General features: G+C 37.9%; 1 protein-coding gene and 1 long non-coding RNA gene across 5 annotated transcripts in view; both read left to right on the top strand.

The window, feature by feature from the left end:
- The first annotated feature begins 10,281 nt into the window (after positions 1 to 10,281).
- Positions 10,282 to 15,554, top strand: LOC114271664 (uncharacterized). Of its 2 annotated transcripts, XM_082893586.1 has the most exons (9): positions 10,282 to 11,011; positions 11,166 to 11,194; positions 11,287 to 11,358; positions 11,524 to 11,597; positions 12,186 to 12,238; positions 12,936 to 13,309; positions 13,587 to 13,889; positions 14,025 to 14,138; positions 15,211 to 15,554. In XM_082893586.1, the coding sequence occupies exons 7-9, from the start codon at positions 13,776 to 13,778 to the stop codon at positions 15,460 to 15,462; spliced, it is 480 nt and encodes a 159-aa protein (XP_082749712.1). In that variant the 5' UTR covers positions 10,282 to 11,011; positions 11,166 to 11,194; positions 11,287 to 11,358; positions 11,524 to 11,597; positions 12,186 to 12,238; positions 12,936 to 13,309; positions 13,587 to 13,775; the 3' UTR covers positions 15,463 to 15,554. The 2 variants fall into 2 exon arrangements, with proteins under 2 accessions (XP_082749712.1, XP_082749711.1); XM_082893585.1 differs by having other exon boundaries at positions 12,724 to 13,889.
- Positions 15,555 to 21,111: 5,557 nt separating this feature from the next.
- LOC145824449 (uncharacterized) overlaps positions 21,112 to 22,117 on the top strand; it is a 145,285-nt gene continuing 144,279 nt past the window's right edge. For 2 of the 3 annotated variants that reach the window (XR_014365971.1, XR_014365970.1), the window contains exon 1: positions 21,114 to 21,329. This is a non-coding gene — a long non-coding RNA (uncharacterized LOC145824449). Of the gene's footprint in view, positions 21,330 to 22,117 lie in introns of all 3 variants that reach the window. The other variant, XR_014365969.1, reaches the window with a different exon arrangement.

The raw sequence follows: 22,117 nt of genomic DNA, 5'->3' as shown, positions 1-22,117 counted from the left end.
AATGCAACGCACACATTTATGCCACTTTTACAGGCTCAGCTATGAGCATGGTATATGATCCAATTCCAAGACATGTGATAAATCATATATTCAAACAATGAAAGTGAAATTGACATTGGTTAGTATGATGAGCCGAACCCAAATGCATGTGAGACGAGTGTATGCGAACATGAGAAATGTTAAGAAACGTGATGCTCTACACTACCATTATAAGCGGGTAAATAAAAGGGAGAAAGAAATGGGGGTTGAAAGACATACACATTATTACATATTTGCCCTCATGCAAGAGGGTCCGAATGAATGTCCAAGTGTCCGAATTAAACTAACTATTACAAAGCTAAATGAATGAATAAACAACTAATTAGCTAAGTTGTTACAACAAAGACTAATAATAAGAATTAGCTAGCTACCTAATTTATTACAACAAAGATGAACAATAAAACTAACTATCTAAGTTAATCAACAATGAACATTCATAATCATTACAGTAATGCTATTTATATTTAACTACAATGATTATGAAAGCATTAATTTACAACATCTGATAGAACCAAAAAACCACAAGGATGGCATGCATGTGACGGTTTTCAGAAGTAACTATGTCTGCCTTCCTTGGAATTTGCCCTGTTTCACCTTCATCCATTGTCCTTTATTTTCTTTTCTGTTTACCAAATATTGGGGCCCGACCGACCCCAGTGAAGCCCGGCCAGACCCAAATAGGGCCAGTCATAACCTAATTTTATGCAAAACTTTGTTTTGTGCTCTAAGGTAAAAACAGTGCAAACAGAATTTTCTAAGCCCTGTTTGTCTCTTTTACACTTCTCTGTCATGGAAAGCCTCAAGAGAAGGATGAAATCATTTCCAAAACCATCATTAAGCAAGTTGCTCGCTTAATGATTTCGGCCACAATTTGGATAAAAATCAATGAATGCAATCAATCAACACCAACCCCTCTCTTTTATCATGGAGTGAGCTCAAAGGGGGAAGTAAAAACGCTTCAAGGGTTGTCAAAACACCATGGATTGACGTGTGATGACTGTTGACACAATAGACTTGGCATAATGTCCAATTGAGCCTTAGCGACCTTATTCATTTTCTTTACGTAGGTTGATCCAATTTTAAGCCAATTTCATTAGTCTTGTCCATTCTTTAATCCATTTGTCCAAGGTGATGGTTAAGTCTGCTAAATGAGAAGAACGTCAAGCGAGAGGTACTCCTAAATATGAAGGAGAGACCATGCCTTTGACGATGAACCTCCATAGAGATTAAGCCATTGAGCATAGGGCTCTAGCTCATATTTTAAATAACCATCAACCGATTGAAATAACTCTCAAACAAGAAGAAAAGAAGAAAGGAGGGAGATTGAAGACATGATTGCGAGATTGATTCTTAATTAATCATAGAAAAGCTACTGAAACATGCATAACACAACATAACAAGCTAGATGTGAAGACTTGCAATGCAACAAGCTTTGATATTCAAGCATATACTAATTAAATAAATTGTAACCCTAAAACAGCCCCTAATATGCTAAAAATAGTGGCCAAAAATCATGTTGGAGAGCATAAAAAAGGTAGAAAAGAATAAGGCAAAGCAAAGCTAGTGAACAAAAAGCAAGGAGAGGTGGCTAACCTCTCCATTTTTTACACTTCAAACCATATTTTTTTTAGCCTTTTCGAAGCTCTGAAAATCAATTTAAAAGGCAAAAATGAGAGTGTAAACACAAAGGCTTGAGCTATGAAATAAGATGCAAGAAGAGGTGTTAACCTTCTCTACCCTTTGGTAGCTATCCAAACCCAAGTTTAAACACTTGAAATGGATTCAAAATAACACAAAAACACAACAAGTAGATAGTAAGAGATAGAACAATAAGTAAAAGAGAAGGTGATAAACTTATACCTCTCAAAAAAGCAAGCTCTTGTTTATAACACAAACTTAGTTCAAGCACACTCTCAAGCTCGAATTGTGATGCCCATGCGTCAACCCAAGCTCTAAGGTTAGGATCTAAGGTGACGTATGGTGTATGGATATTGATCAAGAGAGATAGGTTGGCTCAAAAGTGACTTGTATAGGAAGAAGGAGTTCTCTCTTGTGTGTGTATGTTCTTTTGAAAATTTTCAACTCTCAAAACAGAGGTATAACCTCATTTTTATAGACTTTGAACAAAACAAGTCAAAAATATCTTCAAAAAAATACAACTGGTGGGCTCTCGCCCAAAACAGTGTGTATCGCCAGCAAGGCACGGCCAGGCCCAAATAGCCACGACCGGCTCCCAATGAGGCACGGCCGAGCCCTAATATGCTGCCCCACTCCCCTATTTCAAACTCAATATAAGGTGACACGATGGTCAAAAATGAACCTCTGAGGTAAGAATGAGACAAGTAGGAAGGTTTTGGGATTATTTCGGGGCTCGACCTTGGATTCCCTCGACGAGAACTCGAATCACACAATGCAGTTTTCATCATTGAATGCGCTGGACCAAGCACCTAAGTCTTACGGGTGGTCAAAAATTAGGTGTCTACAATGATGAACAGTGAAAATGAAGGGTTGGATACGTTGGTTATTGTGGGTGTTGATTTCCAACCACACAACCAAGAGGGGGAACTCAATTGGAGAGCACCCGCAGAATAGATTAAGCCCAATAACCTGCACAAGAAGATAAGAATCCGGCAGTGGTTCATCCAACCAGGGGCAGTCCGATGATCAAGTCAGTAGTCAATATCTCTCAAAGATAACAAATTATGCTTAAACTCACAAGAAAGAACTTACCTCAGACCCATGAGGGTGCCTTACTTTTATAATGATCAGTGTCCAACTTCCCCTAGAAGTCTTACTTCATGGGACTCTATCCTTTACAAGGATAATATCTATCACAACTCACACTATTTAGACTAAGATGAACTCCCTCAAGAGTCCTATCTCTATCCAAATAGGTAGCTTGATGTCATCTACGACTCTAGTCCTCTATCCAAATATCTCAAATTCCGGTATCCCCGCAGATATCTCGGCAGTGCCCTAAACATCTCGGCAAACATGATCTGCCCACATGACACCTCAGCTGACACCTCAGAGTCACCTTAGCCACGTGGCATCATATCTTAAAATACTTCTCCACAACTGTCCCCTAGGTTCTATTACCTCGGTAACCTAAGGTGATGGAACCTACATCGTTTCATCCTCCAACATGCTAGAGATACTCTTCTGACCGAGATCTTGACTTGCCGGCATATCGAAACAAGGACTCAAATGTCCACTCGTAAAGAACCAAGAACCAAGAATCAAGAGCCATCATGTTCTATTTCATCTAGGTCCAACATCTAGACAGAGATCGCACTACTAGCAGAGATCATGATTCACTAGTTTAAGAATATCAAGACCCTATGTAGCTCGACTTTTCTGAGCGCCCTTTCGGAAGGTCGAAATAAGCCCTACAGTTCGGACTCTAGCGGCTCTGAATCTAATCTCACAAGTGCAATGTGAAATTGATAAATACCAAAGAGTCCAAATCCGACAAATCTTTTGAAAAATCGATTTTGAATCAAATTGCCAAAAATTGACTACTTTTCCAGATACAGAGTCACCACCTAAATATTTTTGAAAAATTTAGGAAACCCATGACTCGTGCCAAAGGCCACGTGTCTGTCATCACCAAGATTGTCTCGGCTCGGGAACTTAGGTACGAGAGGGGAAGGTCATGAATACTTTTGAGCAGCCCTGCTCGCCCGATCAAAGATTGGCCTCTACTAATCATGATATGAATCTTATGTACATTATATGCTCTTGTTCTGGTTTATTAGGCTAGCATTACTATGTGATGCGCACACATACAAGTATAGACTAACTTGCAAGAATTGGAACATCTCAAGTCATGTTTGTTTTGAAAATTGTTTCGAAATATGTACCACTTGAAAAAGTGATCGCATATAAATATTACTCAAATTACTCCAATTCAAGCAACAAGCCATCATCCACAGGCATTCAAGCAGTTACAGCAATTAAGCAATTAGTCTCATGGCAAGTATGCTAAACATGACAACAATCACATTCATGCAATTATGCTAAAGCGAGTAAAGGCTCACCTAGTACTCCAAGCCAAAACAGAAGAAGAAATGAGTTAGAAAAATGCATGATTCCTAACTATGCAACATGACTAATGCAACACATGCAATAATGCAACTAATAGGCTCAGCTACTAATATGGCATATGGATCAATTAAATAGCATGCGGTCTAAGCACATATTCAAAGAAGTATTTAAACTAAAAATGCAGTTAGAATGATGAACCGAACCTTAGTGCATGCAAGACAAATGGATGCAAACATGAAGTATGCTAAAAAAAATGTAATGTCTCTAAACTAACCATCATAAGCTAGTAAATAAAAGGGAGAAAGACGTGGGGTTAGAAGACATACACATTATTACAACATTGCACTCTCACAAAGGAGAGTCCGAATAAACTAACTAGCTAACTAATTAAAGCTAAGCTAAATTATTACAAAACAAATGAAATTAGCTAAACTACTTAACTAATTATCACAACAAATGAATTAACTATTCTAGCTAATCAAATTACAATACTTTACAAAATTGACTAGTTACAACTAATTAATTACAACAAATATTTAATCTAAATAGTTAAACTTTAAACAAGCTCGGAATGAGAGGAATGCTCATGCATGTGCTCGCTTTCTACCCGAAAAGCCACTGTTTTGCTTCAAGAGAGCCTCTGTTGCACAATAGAACACATACACTGTTGTCCACTTCCAGAATAACTCTGCTCTGCCTGAAGAACACACTGCTGAATTTTGCATCAGTGGCCAGCCTGCCAGTGATGAAGGTTGTCGGCCATTAATGGTGGTCTGTCGGCTACCTGCGGCCATGGAAAGTGGCCTGTTGGCTACTACTACCCAGTTCTCCTTGTTGCAATAGAGGACAAACAAAGCATATACAGGGTATTTCAAGGGTTTGTTTGCACAACTCACCCCTCCTTTTCACGAATGAATCAAAGAAGTAACAAGTTCGGTTCACAAACCATCAATGAATGCAATTTCATTGAATGATGGCTTATGAAACCAAGTGTGCAAGTTCAATAAATACAACAAAACAAGACTCATACCACCTCTCTTTCATGAAAGATCAAGGGAAGTAGTGACCTTGAAAACTTGAACCATTTCATCACTAATGAGTATGAAATGCCTCAAGCTTCCATGTGTTCAATTAACGTCCGATTGAACACAACACCAATTATTATCTTGCACCTTTTTAACCTCAATTTTATTACTCCATATTAGTTTACCAACCATTATTTAATTCATTGAGTCCAATGGTGGATTTAAGTCCTCTAATGGAGTGAAGTACCAAACCAAGAGTTAACTTAAGACATGAAAGAGATGTCATGTCGTTAATAATGAACCCCTAAAAGGGATTAAACCATTAAGCATAACAACCTCAATCTCATGCTTAAAAGAACAAGAGGCTTGAAACAACCCTCAAAGCAAAACAAAAGCCAAGAAAGAAGGGAGGTTGCAGAGATTATTAATGCTGAAAATAAGTGAGAAAAGCATAAATAAATGCTTTCAACTTAAAGGAGATGATGTCTAAGGCCTAGAACACCAAACTCATGATGACTATTACACTATAAACATGCAAAACAAAGCTCAAATGCAACTATCAACCAAAAATAGTGCTAAAATAGGTCTAATACAATCCTAAAACATGCTGGAATTGAGCTAACAAAAGCTAGATTAACATGCTAAAACATGGCACAAACTAGGTTAGTAAGCAAGACACAAGGAGGGGAGGCTAACCCCTCCAAATTTGGACTTTAAAACATGATTGTGGCCACTAAAATAACTCTGAAAAATAGTGTTTAAAAGCTCAAAAAAAGATGGTGCAAAGGTGGGAAACACGAGGGTAAAGGCCTTGAACACCAAGGTGTAAAGAAGGGTGAACCACCCCTCAACCTTTATTGGCCTTAAAACCCAAGCTTCACCCCAAAAATACAGAGTTTTTATAGTCCAAAAATTGTACAAAAATGTGCTGTAATGAAGAATGAAGACAAAAGTAGCTAAAATAATAAGCTAAAACATGGAACAATTTAAGCTAGTAAACAAGCCAAAGGAGAAGTGGCAAACCCCTCCATTTTTGGGACTTCAAAACTACTTTTTTAGCCTCTGAAAATCAGTGATAAAAAGCTCAAAAAAAAGTTAATGAAGAGATGGGATAACAAGGTTCAAAGAAAGGTGATTAACCCCTCTACCTTTAATAGCCTTAAACAACAAGGTTTCAGCCCATAAAAACAGGTTTTAAAGGGCTTAAAAACAACAAGAAAAGATGGAAAATAAGTGGTGTAAAGATGGTACAAAGGCAAGAAAAAGTATACCTCTTGAAGAGGAATGAACCCTTAAGCCATAAACCAACAATTTCACACTCCCAAGTGCTTCAAGAGCTCAAATTTAAGTTCAAATCACCTTAGCAAGAAGCTCTCTAGGTTTGGTTTAGAGTGTTTGGGCAAAGGCTATGCAAGTTGCAAGAGAGAGAGAGAGAGAATTGTAGAGAGAGAGAGGATATTTTTCAAAATTATTTCCTCACTCCTAAATGTTTCTAACCTTGAAAGCAAGAAGAGAGGCTCTTTATATATAGAAAATATGAGCCTTAGGTTGAAAATATCTAAAAAAGGACGGCTGGAACTTTATGGAAACAGCTGGTAAAAATATCTGGATTTTACACTAGTGGCTGGCAGGTGGCCGGCTAACCAGAAGTGTGCATTACTGGCCATCAATGGTGGCCGACAAGCCATCTGCCGACTATCAAAAATCTGCTTCTAGGCCCAACTTCAAATGGGCATATCTCTTTCATCCGGACTTGGTTTTAGGTCATTCTTAAGTCTAAATTAAATCTACGGAAGTCTACTTTCCAATGGTGGCAGCCTCACCTATAAAAGAGATATGCCTATTTTAGTGAAGGTTGCTCAGTTTTGTTTTAATCGGATTGATGCCTAACTTCAAACAGTCATATCTCCCTCATCCGGACTCGGCTTTAGGAGATTATTGAGTGTAAAATGAAGCCCCAGAAGTTCACTTTCCAATGGTGGTGGCCTCATAACTAAAGTCCAAGTTTACAAAAGGATAGGCCTGATTTAGTGAAGGCTATTAAGTTCTCTCTCAACGGTTTCATGCCCAACTATGCCCCTAACTAGTTTTCTTTCCTCTCCTCCTATTTTCTTCAACTCCAAACCTCTAAATAGGATGTTTTAAAAGATTTTTGAAAGAGTTCACCTCTCTTCCATTTATTTCCACTTTGTCCTTACTCAGTTTACCGAAAAGTGTAATTTTTAACGAAATACGAGCCTCGGAACATCATAGAAACATTTTCAAAAATATTTTGAAAGAAGGGTTTTAAGGTCTAAAATAGTTTTGGTCAAAATAGTTTTGGTCCAAAATGGGGTGTAAGGTTGGGATTTAGAGCTCTCCTCACTGAAGAAATCGAACATTTGCATAGCACAACTTTCATCATCGAGTGATCAATTAGTGGCACCCAAGTCTTATGGGCGGTCAAAAATGGGGTGTCTACACCCTAGTATCCACTCATCAAGAACAAAGAACAAACAAGTTTTGTCCCATCTAAATTCAACATCTTAACTGAGATCAACATCTCAACCAAGATCATCATCTTAACCAAGATCAACATGTCGACAGAGATAATCATGTCATCACCTCATTGGTTTGTATCAGTCACGCGTCACTCTATCACATTAAAGCTGCCCACGTCGCCTTACTGGCAAGTCATCCAAGGCAGTTACATAATGTTTTGCCACCTTTCGTTTTTGGACAAACCTTCCTTCACTCTCTCTCTCTAGAAGTCTCCATTGCCATTCCTTCAAAGCTTTTCCTATTACAACTCTGGTCACCACTTCTAACATGCACTCAGTAGTTCCGTTCCGATTAGAGCGTTGTCTGACTTCGGCGAATCTCATTCCAGCATTTACTTCATCGGCTCCGCCTTTAAGTCCTATTTTCAAATACATTCCTCTTGTGGATTATTACACATTACACACGGTATCTGTATCTACATCTACATCTACATTTACATTGCCATCTTGTATTCATATTCGAATCCTATTGTTCTACATGACTTCGCTTGCTTTGACTCATATTTTGTCATTCATGTTCTTGAGTCCATCTCCACATTTTTTGTATTTGACACATATCTTATGGCACACTATCACCGAATTCTATCAATTTTGTTCATACATTGAATCTGTCAATGCTCTATTTTTCTCATATTCTTGAATCTTTGATCACTATTTCATGTTTTGAGACCTGTTTCTTCTGTCTGGTCTTGCTTGTTAGCAGATTACAGCCTCTAAATCTTGTACATTTGCAGAGACTTAGGTTTGGGATTTGCTAGAATCACACTTAGGAAAACTGGAACAAATTTTGCCCCCAAACCTTCCTCAGAACCCTAAAACTGATAACCAACATTCCTTAGGGTTTTGTTGAGGTCTTTAACACATACAGTCCAACCTTCCTTGCCAAAATAGCCCTAGCCGAGGTCATAGGGATGTTCAAATGGAGGGTAGAGTCCTCCAATAAACTAGAATACTTCCGTCAGGAATTCTCCATTCCAGCCGACGTTCATCTAAGGTTGGCTAGGGAAGAGGATTCCATGATGCCTGAAGAGAGATATATGCCCTTCCCTATAGTATCTATCATCGAGGGTGGAGTCAGATTCCATCTTGACATCTTGTTTTGCTTCTAGCCGAGGTGCCTTTTTTTGTAACTAAACAAGTTGTCTTTTTTAATGTAAGTCCTCTTTTTTACTAAATGTTTGTCTCTATCTTTACTGTCTTGTATGATTCCATACTTAGAATATTTTTGTACTTCTCCCAAATACACTTTAACTACGTAATCACTTCGAGTTAGAACACATCTAACATGTACCACCTCGGATCCACTTCATCTTGGGTGCACCCTTAGTTGGTCACCTCAGACCAACTTACCTTGGAGTTCACCTTTTATTGTGATCTCGACCAACGGGCACTTTATAAAAATTCTTTGAATAACATTCAACAAGTATTGCTTCCTTACTTGTACTTTCTGTCTTTTATCAAGACTTCACTCTTCCAACATTTCCAGGTTTGAGGACCTGGTTAGTGATTTTGGGTAACCAACAACTCGAGTGTCCCCTCATTTGGATACCTCGGCTGACTCCAACTTGTAAATTTTTTCAAAAATTTCAACAAATGTCAAGCTTATTCATGCTTCCTTCATCTGGATACCTCGGCTGACTCCAACTTGTAAATTTCAACAAGTGTCAAGCCCATTCCTTATTCCTGCCTCCTGCCCCCTGATGTGAACCTAAGTATCACTTATGTTCACATTAAGCATGCATCTTCAAATTTGCTGAAGTTTGATTCAAACAAATCTTAGCCGAGGTTTTCCACCTCGATGTCTCTGTTAATCTAACTAGATCAAACTTAGTTCAACTCTTCCGTTATGGAAAGTTTAAGTTATTCGTCATGTTTCATTCGGAAACATCGCCAACTTAGTTCAACTCTACCATAGGCAAGTTGAGTTCAACTCTACCATATGGTAAGTCTAAGTTATTCGTCATGTTTTATTAGGAAACATCGCCAACTTAGTTCAACTCTACCATATGGTAAGTCTAAGTTATTTGTCATGTTTCATTCGGAAACATCGCTAACTTAGTTCAACTCTACCATATGGCAAGTCTAAGTTATTCGTCATGTTTCATGTCGAAACATTGCAAACTTAGTTCAACTTTACCAGCATAGTAAGCCTAAGTAATTCGTCATGTTTCATACTGAAACATTACAAACTTAGTTCAACTCTACCATCTCGGAAAGTCTAAGTTATTCGTCATGTTCGCTAAGGGAACATCGCCATCTTAGTTCAACTCTACCATAGGCAAGTTGAATTCAACTCTACTATATGGTAAGTCTAAGTTATTCGTCATGTTTCTTTCAGAAACATCGCCAACTTAGTTCAACTCTCCCATATGGCAAGTCTAAGTTATTCGTCATGTTTCATGCCAAAACATCACAAACTTAGTTTAACTTTACTAGCATGGCAAGTCTACGTTATTCGTCATGTTTCATACTGAAACATCGCAATCTTAGTTCAACTCTACCATCTCGGCAAACTAAGTTATTCGTCATGTTCGCCAGAGGAACATCGTCATAAGACTTTTTAGTCTTATCGCATAATCATGGATTTCAATAGCATTTTCACGCTTTTTTATATAGGCTTCGGCATCCTTCACTACAAGAATTTACACATTTTGCGACCACTTTTGCCGACCAAAAAAATTTTGGTCGCAAAAAAATCTCATTTGGCGACCAAATTTTAATTAGTCGCGAATGATCATTATTTTTGGCGACCAAATATTATTGGTCGCAGAAAGTTATATTTTGGCGACCAAAAAATGAGTTGGTCGTAGAAAGTGGTATGCATTTGCCAACCAACTACAAATTTAGTCGCGAAAGGTCACATATTTTTTGGCGACCAAAAATTTGGTCGCCAAAAACTTATTTTCAGCAACAAAAAAAAATTAGTCGCCAAATTAATATTTTTAGCAACTAATATTTTAGTCACCATTGATTGAGATTTGGCGACTAAAAAAATTAGTCGTTATATATTTGAGATTTTGCGACAAAAAACGAATTTAGTCGTTAAAGGCGAAATTTTTTTAGAGGGAAATCTCGCGCCCACCCCTGTTCTCTGTTTACAATTACACACAACATTTTGTTCAAATTCTCCTCCACCGCCAAACCTCACCCCATCGCCACAGATCGCCACATCTACATCGTCGATGATCCTCCTCCTTCTCCTCTGCCTGTGCCTCCGCCGAATCCGAGAAGAAAGTCGAGATCTGAATCTGATTTGAGTCCTAGGCTGAGATCTGACCGTCGTGAGCGATCCACAACGACACAATGGCTTCCAAATCCTACAACAAGATCATCGATATCTACGACGACCTCATCCTTCAGGTACATACACTACCCCTTCCTTTTATTCCATGATTGATCTCTCTTCTTATCAAACCCTAATCCTACGACGGTTCTCCTGCCTCTTATCTCTCTCTCTCTCTCTCTCTCTCTCTCTCTCTCTCTCTCTCTGTGCTTGATCTCTACGCCGTCTCAGAGCTTCAAGTAGTTCGATTTCGTCTAAAGGTTCGATCAATTTCAATCTCTCTTTTCTCTATTTCAATCTGTGTGTTGTTTGTATTGGTTTAGCTTTAATTAACCTTCTTTCAAATTTGCAGGTTGGACTTGTTGTGTATGATTCACAAGTTCCGATTGGTGCCACTCCTGAATATATGGCTGGTTATTACATGGTATTATCACTAGCTAGCATGTTTTCTTGTTCTTCCTTTCCCCTTATTCCACTTCCACCCCCACCCCACCCCCAACCCCTGCGAGAAAATATATATATATATATATATATATATTGTTTTGGGTTTTATGTGGTTTCTTAGTGCTCATAGTAAGTTTGCTTACAGTTGCAAAATGCAAGCTCTTTTTTGCCTGTGATGGCCCTTGCTCCTCAAGAGAAAGAAAGGACTGTTGATATGGCGTAAGTAACTGAACTCTTTCACACAGAAATATCTGCTTGCTATCTATTTGAATTTTTTTGCATTATCCTGTGTTTTTAGTTTCTTATTTTTATTTGAGCAAGTTTAATGGCTAAGTTTCTCTTTCTTTCTTTTCTTTTGTTTTATTATACTTTAAATGTTGTCTTTTGTTTTCCTCTTTCTCTTCTTCATGTTAATGTTGTTTTTGTTGACGGGTAAGGTAAGTAACCAAAGCATCCTTACATACGTCCAGCCTTGAAAATTGCTGTAGTTAGCTTGTGATTCCATTGCACAATTCTTATATTATGAATTTGTAGCATAATTTAACCTTTGATACAATCTGAGACAAAACAGTGTAAAGAAAGCTCACTTTAGGGACACTAATATCTTGCCTTTTTCATGTTCACTTCTTTGTATGAGACATGGTAGAGTTGATTGATGTATTCAGTCTCACACACTAGTCATGGACATTTATGCAATCGAAGGAATAGGATTATATGTGGTATCCATGTCCATGTCTCATGTGTTATCTTCACTGCTTCTTTCTATCTGCATTCTCCCTCTTAATTGCAATTTATACTTTATTGCAGGGCTGCTCCTGGTGGTAAAACAACCTACGTTGCTGCTCTTATGAAAAACAGTGGTGTGTAGTGATTTCCATCTTGACTCTGTTATTTCAATTGCACTTACGCTTTCAATTAATTCATATTGTTGTTATGGCTTACTCACAACTTGTTGGGTTGAGCATACTCAAGTGAATATATGCATGAGTTTGTGTCCATTTGCTTGTTAATGCGGGGAGATACGGGCTTACCCTATTTCCACCTACACAATAAAGTGTGACACTGTCTATTGAGCAACTTGGAGGAATTTTCAACCGAAATGGCGGTCATTTACTTTCTTAAAATTTAGTTTAAATACAAATCTTCATTTATTCTGATGTCAGACAAGTTGGTGTATAGTGTTTATTCTGCTGATGTATGTATAACCATTTTTTTGCACTCAAAAAGTTGCCAACAACAAATTGTCTTTGGGCAAAGTCCTTGATGATTTTTTTTCTCCTTGCCCTAGTATCTATATGAATCCCATGTCTCTTTCCTCCCTGTTATCTAATGCAATGGTTACTAGGTATAATTTATGCAAATTAGATGAAGGAGTCAAGACTCAATCGCTTACTGCAAATTTACATCGTATGGGGGTGACAAACACTATAGTTTATTGTTGATGCACCTGATATTTTTTTTTTTGTTGATGCACCTGATATTTTATATATTGTTTTTTTCCTGATTTTTAATCCTTTTTTTGCCATGCATTTTGAGCCGTTTTTTATGGTGCCTCAGGGAGCTATGGAAATTCTCTTAACGCCACAATTAGAGCTAGTAGATTTTGAGTAGGTGGGAAATAACATCAGGAGACTAGAGGAAATCAGGAACTTAAGTACAGAGATTTGAGAATATAGTTTACAAACCGAAGGATATTGTACACAAAAAATGAAAGAAAAGTGTGATGAATTGGGAATGTGCCTTGGGTGGTGTGCATGGAGAGGGAGATTTGGAAGTGATTTCCTTTGTGCTCTTCGATAGTAATGGGTGGTGGACTGTACCCATTCCAGAAACTAGGAATGAACTTCTGGCACACTTCAATCAAAAGAGTCTGAGGGAAGGATGTTAATTTTGCCTTCCAGTTTGATGCATCTATGGATTTAGCACTTCAGGTTAGAATGCTTTCTTTGTGGTCTTCAGATCTGGTGGTTTAAGTAAATTGACACTTTTGTAAAAATTGATCTGGTTTAAGTAAAATTGTAAAACTTGATGTTTATTTTGATGTTCAAGTAAAAACCAGGTTTTCATACACTTTTGTAAAGATTGGGTATGAAAATACGTGTTCAATCTACCAGTCATAAAAAATAAAATAATTAAAACAAAATCATTTGAGATGCTTATTTTCTGCATATGTAGTTACTGATATTTGCTCCATTCATAACTCTGAAGTTAGGTGATCATAATGTCATTACTTCTATCAAGTTTCCTTGTAAGTACTACAGGTTTTGACCTAGGTAAAGGGCAAATTTGAAATGTGGTCTTATAAGTACTACAGGTTCAAATAATTTTAATTATTATGGTGTGTTACCGTTGAGAGGTAAATTGCTTAATGTGAGGGAAGCAAGCCATAAACAGATCATGGAGAACGCTGAAATTCAGAGCATCAAGCAGATTCTTGGACTTCAGTATGGAAAACAGTATGACAGTGTGAAGACTTTGAGATATGGTCATTTGATGATCATGACTGATCAGGTTTAAAACATTTAACTTCTTGTTTTGTTTTTTATTTTGGTTTTATCTATATGTTGATTCATTACTAAGTGTGGATGCATTTTAGTTTGTTTGCTGATGACTTGGTTAAAAGTTTCAATTTTTATGCATTCACAGGACCATGATGGATCACATATTAAAGGGCTGTTGATTAATTTTATTCATTCATTTTGGCCGTCATTGCTAAAATTTCCTTCTTTCTTAGTTGAGTTCCTTACACCTATTGTGAAGGTATGTACTCCCCGTCCAATCTTACTTTCATTACACCTTCATTGATTACACCTATTGTGACCTTTGGCTTTGCATGTTTTTTGTCTGGGTTTGAAGCAATTGTGATTAGTGTGTTATGATAGAAAAAGATGAGACTTTCACCTACCTCCTCTATGGTTTGGAAATTAGGCAAAAAACCCCTAAGGTTTGAGAAACCTACAATTACCATGATGGAAAGCTAATGGACCAATGGCAAAATGGTAAAAATATATGAAATAAAAAGAGAATAGAAAAAACATATGGTCTACGGTTGACAATTTCTAGTTTATGGTGGCTTGTGATGTTACGTAGTTGATGGTTGACAATTTTCTAGTCTTTGGTGCATGTATGTTTGGTATCATATGGTATATTTATAAGGTGGTAAGTGTCGTCCTTTTTTTTTTAATAAAAATTTTTCTGTAACATTGAATAAGCATGTATGTCAAATATTACATCACAAAAATAAGAACAGATTTAGGAGAAATGGGAAATTTATATATGGTTGGTTTTGCCTCACATTTACAATAAAAAATATTCTCATCATTGGCCTTATAGGCCAAGTGGTACCTAGGTGTTCTCCCAACCTTGATGTTTCGGGGCTCGGATGCTCAAGTTTCTTTCCTGTCTTGATTAGACTAGAAAATGGGCAGGATCCTGTATTATTGATTATTTAGTTTATTAAAATTAGAAAAAAAAAATTATGATAAAAGGGGCCAGGAAAATGATGCATTTGGAAATATTTTTGGAGTTTTTTGGGAGTCATATCACCTCATTCAAGAGCTGCTGATATTCCTGATAAATGTCAAGTTGTAGGCCATAAGGAGTCCAATTTGTTATTGGTATTTAAAATTATCGTCTTCTTGCTTTGTGGTTTTTTGTGCCTTTATTTTTTTGTTGGTTGTATGGTTGGGCTTGTCTCTTTAATTAACACTAACTAATCCTTGGTATGCTGCTTATGCATGAAACTTCTATTTTGTTGGAGAGAGAGATTTTGTAAATCTTTCTTTCATTTGAATTCAGCTGCACTACATCTTTGATTTATTCTACAATTCAGGGCAAGCAAAAACAAAATAATCGCAAGGTGAAGGATAAAGGAAGGGATGACAAGTCAGGTGTTGCAATCCAAGACATCCTCCAAGAAGAAAGCCTTGCTGATGAAAGAAAATATTTCACGATCGAGGATGCAGAACTCGTGCTTGAAAATTCTGATGTGTCTGATCCAGTAGATTGTCTTCCTGAAATGCAGCCTGATTCAGAAGACAGAGATACGGACACATCAGAAGTTAATGATGTGACTTGTGAATGAAAACTTAGAATAGTTGTATTGTGTCGAATGTTAATGAATTATGTATTGTGTCAAATGTTAATGATTTAGTTAATTTGAATGATGCTTTAAAATTATAGGTTTATTATGGATTGAATGAATTATTAGGAATTACAGGTGTATTGTTTTCCTGCTTTGACGACTAATTTATTAGTCGCGACATCCAAAATAATTTTTTTTCGCAAAAAATGACAATTGCCGACCAAGAGTTTTGGTCGCAAAAAATACATATATTGCCGACCAAAACAGCTCTTGGTCGTGGAATCTCACTTTTGCCGACCAAAAGTTTTGGTCGCGAAAAGACACAAATGGCGACTAATTTTTTTGGTCGCGAAATGTGATAATTGGCGACTAAAAAATTTGGTCGCGAAATGTAATAATTGGCGACCAAAATTTTTGGTCACAAAATGTGACAATTGGCGACTAAGAAATTTGGTCTGGAAAATATCACTTTTCGCGACCAAAGTGTTTTGGCGACAAAATAAATTAGTCGCGGTAATTAAATATTTAGCGACCAAAAATTTAATCGACAAAATCCAACTTTTGCCGACCAACTACAATTTTGGTCGCGAATTACTTTTGCCGACCCTCAATTGGCGACCAAAGTAGCGACCAAAAAAATTGGTCGCGGATAACTTTTGCCGACCAAAAATAGACTTTTAGCGACCAATTTTTTTGTTGCCAAAAGTGTTAATTCTTGTAGTGCTTTTGCATGTAGGACCACCAGAATCCCTGTGATATAACTCTATAGGCAAGAGATCTACCCCCTACATGGCTTCCACTTACTCCTTTATGGACCTTGTATAAAAAATTTTCCACCTGAGAAGGATGTACACATCGTAATACAAAAAACCCTTCTGTATAAATGGCCTTTTGCCGACAAGTGGAACCTGGCCAACTTTAGTTTGATTTTGTGTGCTTCCTTTTGTCTTCTAGGATCTGGGATCTGGGATCTACTTACTTAGATTGAGCTCTTCTTTTCTTGAACCTAATCATCTAGGCCGAGATCTTGTCTTGTAAAATCTAGGATCTGCTTACTGAGGCTGAGCTCTTCTCTTCTCGAACTTATCTAGGTCGAGATCTTGTCTTCTGGAATCTAGGATCTGTTCGCTCAAGCTGAGCTCTCATCTTCTCGGACCTAATCATCTAGGCCGAGATCTTGTCTTCTGGAATCTGAGATCTACTCACTTAGGCTGAGCTCTTCTCTTCTCGGACCTAATCATCTGGGTCAAGATCTTGTCTTTTGGAATCTAGGATTTGCTCACTTAGGCTTAGCTCTCATTTTCTCAGACCTAATCATCTAGGCCGAGATCTTGTCTTCTGGAATCTGGGATATGCTCACTCAGGCTTAACTCTTCTCTTCTGAGACCTAATCATCTAGGTTGAGATCTTGTCTTCTGGAATCTAGGATCTGCTCACTTAGGCTGAGCTCTTCTCTTCTCAGACCTAATCATCTAGGTTGAGATCTTGTCTTCTGGAATCTAGAATTTGCTCACTCAGGTTTAGCTCTTGTCTTCTCAAACCTAATCATCTAGGCCAAGATCGTGTCTTCTAGAATCTGGGATCTACTCACTCAAGCTGAACTCTTCTCTTCTCAGACCTAATCATCTAGGTCGAGATCTTATCTTCTAGAATCTAAGATTTACTCACTTAGGCTGAGCTCTCGTCTTCTCAAACCCAAGCATCTAGGCCGAGATCTTTGTTTTCTAGATCTGGGATCTGCTCACTTAGGCTGAGCTCTTGTCCGAGATGTTCTTTTCCAGGATCTGAGATCTGCTCACTTGAGCTAATCTCTTGTCTTCTTGGACCTAATCATCTAGGTCGAGATCTTGTCTTTTGGATCTGGGATCTGCTCACTTGAGTTGAGCTCTTGTCTTCTCGAACCTAATCATCTAGGCCAAGATCTTGTCTTATGGATCTGGGATCTGCTCACTTTGGCTAAGCTCTTGTCTTCTCGGATCTAATCATCTAGGTCGAGAACTTGTCTTCTGGAATCTAGGATCTACTTACTCAGGTTGAGCTCTCATCTTCTTGGACCTAATCATCTAGGCTGAGATCTTGTCTTTTGGAATCTGGGATCTACTCACTCAGGCTGAGCTCTCGTCTTCTCGGACCTAATTATCTTGGCCGAGATCTTGTCTTCTGGAATCTGGGATCTGGGATCTTCTCACTCAGGCTAAGCTCTTCTCTTCTCAGACCTAATCATCTAGGCCAAGATCTTGTCTTCTGGGCACCAATTTTGGTTGTTGGTGCCGGCATGTCCTGTAATGGGGATGTTGGTTGTATCACGTTGTTCTACATCATCAGGTTGACCACTGTCTGTAGATCTGTCAACTTATTTGCCATGTCTTTCAGTTTCCTCGTCTTTTCTTTGACATCTATCCCTCCATACCTGAAGGTCACTTTCACGGTAATACTCATCTCGGCTACCTTTCTTGTTCCCTTCTCGGCCTTTGGCGACATTATTCACCTCAAGATTCACTTCTTGCACTTTTCTGTTATGGTCCCTTCCTTCAGTGTTAGGATCCACAAGCCCCTCTTCCTCATTGTGGATGTCATCTTCAATCCTCACTTCCTGTCTGTTGTTGGCCATCTATCCTTACTAAGTTCCCACAGACGGCACCAAATTGTGGGTGTTGATTTCCAACCACACAACCAAGAGGGGGAACTCAGTTGGAGAGCACCGGTAGAATAGATTAAGCCCAACAACCTGCACAAGAAGATAAGAATCCGGCGGTGATTTATCTACCCGGGGGCACTCTGACGATCAAGTCAATAATCAATATCTCTCAAAGATAGCAAATTGTGCTTAAACTCACAAGAAAGAACTTACCTCAGACCCACGAGGGCGCCTTACTTTTATAATGATCAGTGTCTAACTTCCCCTAGAAGTCTTACTTCATGGGACTTTATCCTTTACAAGGATAACATCTATCACAACTCACACTATTCAGACTAAGATGAACTCCCTCAAGAGTCTCATCTCTATCCAAATAGGTAGCTTGATGTCATCTAGAACTCTAGTCCTCTAACCAAATGTCTCAGATTTTAGTATTCCCGCAGAATATCTTGGCAGTGCCCTAAACATCTAGGCAAACATGATATGCCCACATGGCAGCTCAGCTGACACCTTAGCGTCACCTTAGCCACGTTGCATCATCTCAAAATACTTCCCCACAGTTATGCATATGGAATAAGAAACGGTGCTAAAGTTTGAATTTGGAGAGCCGGTGTGGAACAGTTGGATTGGCAATACGGGGCCAATTGGGGAATGGCACGTGTCTATGATGAAACCGGTGTCAGTCTTGAAAAGACAGGTTAAAAAGCCGAATCGTTAATCGGGCAAGTTGTAGACTGAGCATGAGGATTAGCACGATAGAAGATAGTGAACTGATTTGGAATGGTGGACTCGAGCAAGGAAACGAGCTTGGCTAGTGAATGTAATCTCGACCAGGCTAGCACGAACGGAATTAAGGGACAATTAAGAGGGAGATTTATGAGTTGATATGGGCCGAGCTAGTTTGGGCCTTAGTCAAAGTCTTTGCTTGGACAAAACAAGGCGCCATGATCAACCGAGGCTTGAACACGGTCAGATATTGGATACGTGCTGGACCGAGGTCTAAGCCCGGTTAAGATATGTGCGTTTTGCTAAGTTAGATGGAATTTGTCCTCAAAAGACCAGGATCAACCGAGCGAAAGCTCGTTGCGGACTGTAGAGCTCGATTGAGCCCGCACATAGGTTTGTCCGACGAGACTAGGCAGGTAACACAGCCCTGAGGGAACACAGGGGCGTCGTGCTTGGCATAGCTCGGTAAGAGATGCTACGTGGCGGATTTGGATTGCAGGAAGGAGATTTTGCCATCCGTACGCGTCAATACCGTTAGGTTTGGCCATCTGGTGTTTTGAAATATTTGCACTTACATGTAAAAGAAGTTAAAAGAGGGGAAAATATCCACGCATCAAAAGGAGGACAGACAAAGAAGAGTGCACAGAAACTATATAAATGATGCTGCGCCTCCATGCATAGCTCTAGAATTTCTGGTTATCAGAACTACCTACCCCTTTTGTCTCCTCTCTCTCCTTCTCCTTCTCTCTTTCTCTAAGTGTGCTAACTTGACCTTCGGAGGGGTTTTCCAGCTGCACACCGTCGGGTAGCTCACCGTCTTTGTATTCTCAGGTTATTTGGAAAGAAGCGAAACCTGGATACGATGAGTACGAAAAGCGACGAATATTTGCGCCCTGTACAGTCATAAATTTTTTTTAAAGTTAGCATAACAAATTGAATGAATATTTCTCATTTTTCCCCCTATTGATGGCAGTTAAATGATGGGCCTACACAACGAGAATAGGCACAGCACAAACATTTCAAAAGTCTACCACTAATTTGAGTTGGAAAATGTTATAGGTCTCAAATTTTCTATCAAATGAATGACCAAATGTCTTACATGGGTGACCCCACACCCATGTAAGACATTTGGTCATTCATTTGGTAGAAAATTTTGTATCCCTAACATATTGGGCCTGTTAAATTTTAATTTTAAAAAAAATTATTGGGCCACCTACTAAGGTCTCAATGATTATTCGGTTGTCCGAGAGTATGGTTCCACAGTGTTCTATAATAGCATGATTGGTAGAGAAAGTGAAATATTAATTATTTGTATTGGAAAATGCTATAGGTCATAAATTTTCTACCAAACAAATGACCAAATGTCTCACATGGGTGTGAGGAATTGCAGACCCTACACTTATGTGAGACATTTGGTCATTTATTTGGTAGAAAATTTGGTATCTCTAGCATTATCCTTTTTCTTTTTCTTTTTTTCTGTCCTAATCAATTGGACAATTTTAATTAAAGGAAATAATCATTCTAAGAACAACCTCACAAAAGGTTTCACTTTTACTAGTGAAAACTATGCTATTGAGGTGCACCATATAATTATTTATCCAAAATAACTACGAATTTACTTTTAAGAAAAATTTACTTACACTACAAGAAAATACATTTTTGGCGATTATTTTTGGCGACTAAAAAAAATTTAGTCGTCAAAAGTTACGAAATTGGTTATTAAAAATAATATTAGTCGGCAAAAGTCAAATGTTTAGCTACTAATTTTTTTTAATCAGGCAATATTGATTATTGACGACTAAAAAAAAATTAGTAGCTAAAAATATTACAATTGGCGACTACAAAAAATTTTAGTAGTTAAAAATATCACAATTGGCGACTAAAAGGAATTTTAGTAGCCGTAGAGCTAGTTTTAGCTACTAAAATTGTTTAGTAGCCGAATGAAAAAAAAAATTATTTTTTATCTTTGGCGACCAAAAATTTGGTCGTCAAAAGTATATGTTCAGCGACAAAAGAATATTTTTGTTTTTGTCGCCGTATAGTTAGTTTTAGCTACTAAAATTGTTTAGTAGCCGAATGAAAAGAAAAAAAAATAGTTCTTATCTTTGGCAACCAAAAGTTTGGTCGCCAAAAGTATATTTATAGCGACAAAAGAATATTTTAGTCACCAAAAACCTAAAATATATGGAGGGAGATTTCAAATTTCAGACGGATTAAAAAATAATTAGCGACAAAAAGTATTTAGTCGGTAATGGTGTAATATATATATATATATATATTTGGTTCCCAGACAACAGACCAGCTCCTCTGTCTCTCTCTCTTCAGCGTTTCTCTCTACCTCTCCCTCTCCCTCTGCCTCTCCGTTACGCTTCTCCCCTCCCTCTCTCACCGCCACTCCACCAGTCGTGCCTCCGCCACTCCTCCTCACGGTCGCTGACAACTGGAGCACCGATTGCAAGCTCTCTCTCTCTCTGTGCAGTTCGCATTTTGACACAAAATCTAGGTTGGTGATTAGGTCTTCTTCTACACCATTTTTTTGGGTATCGATAGAACCATCAATGTTTTTCTTCATTGAAATCTTCTTCTACCACTCTCTATTTCTTCCTCATCTAGTCTTCTTTGTGTGTATATATATATCCATATATATAAATCAAAACCCATTAAAATCTAATGGCTCGTTGCCCCCCATGAATTGTTGGTTTGGGAAGTTGTTATGGCTTTTCAATTTGTTTGTTTGTTTGTTTGTTTTTTTTTTTTTTTTTTTTCCTTCAAACTGTTTGATAAAATGTCTCTTAGGCTTCTCAAAAATCTAATCTACTTTTGTTTACCTATACAATCTGCTAAAATTTTTCTGTTGGGTTGTTTGCAATTTGTGGTTTAGTTGATGGGTTTTTGAGATTTAGTAAAACCCTAAGATTAAATTGGTAATTTATGTTCTTATGGTTGGGTTTTCGAATGTTTTCGATTTTTCTCTGTTGGGTTGTTTGGCTTTAGAAGAAAATATATATTTAATTTAGTATTGTTTAAATTGTTTTTGCTTTCCAACTCAACCATGCACAGTTGCCTTAAGTCTCAGCTCTACTTTGTTGTATCATCGCGACCCTAGAATCAAATGGGTGATTTTCAAAATGATAGAATAGATAGAATAGATACATACTATATGATTTTCAATTCAAAATATTATTTTTCCCTAGAGCAAGTTGTTTTCATATATATCATTCAATCTAATTCAACTTAATACAATTTTGTTAGAAAATATCATTTTTTTAAATCGTTGAAAAGTATCTAGAT

Source organism: Camellia sinensis, chromosome 1 (genome assembly GCF_055761805.1).
Source record: "Camellia sinensis isolate YWXY chromosome 1, ASM5576180v1, whole genome shotgun sequence".
Lineage (NCBI taxonomy): Eukaryota > Viridiplantae > Streptophyta > Magnoliopsida > Ericales > Theaceae > Camellia > Camellia sinensis.
This window is presented reverse-complemented; position numbering and strand designations above follow the sequence as displayed.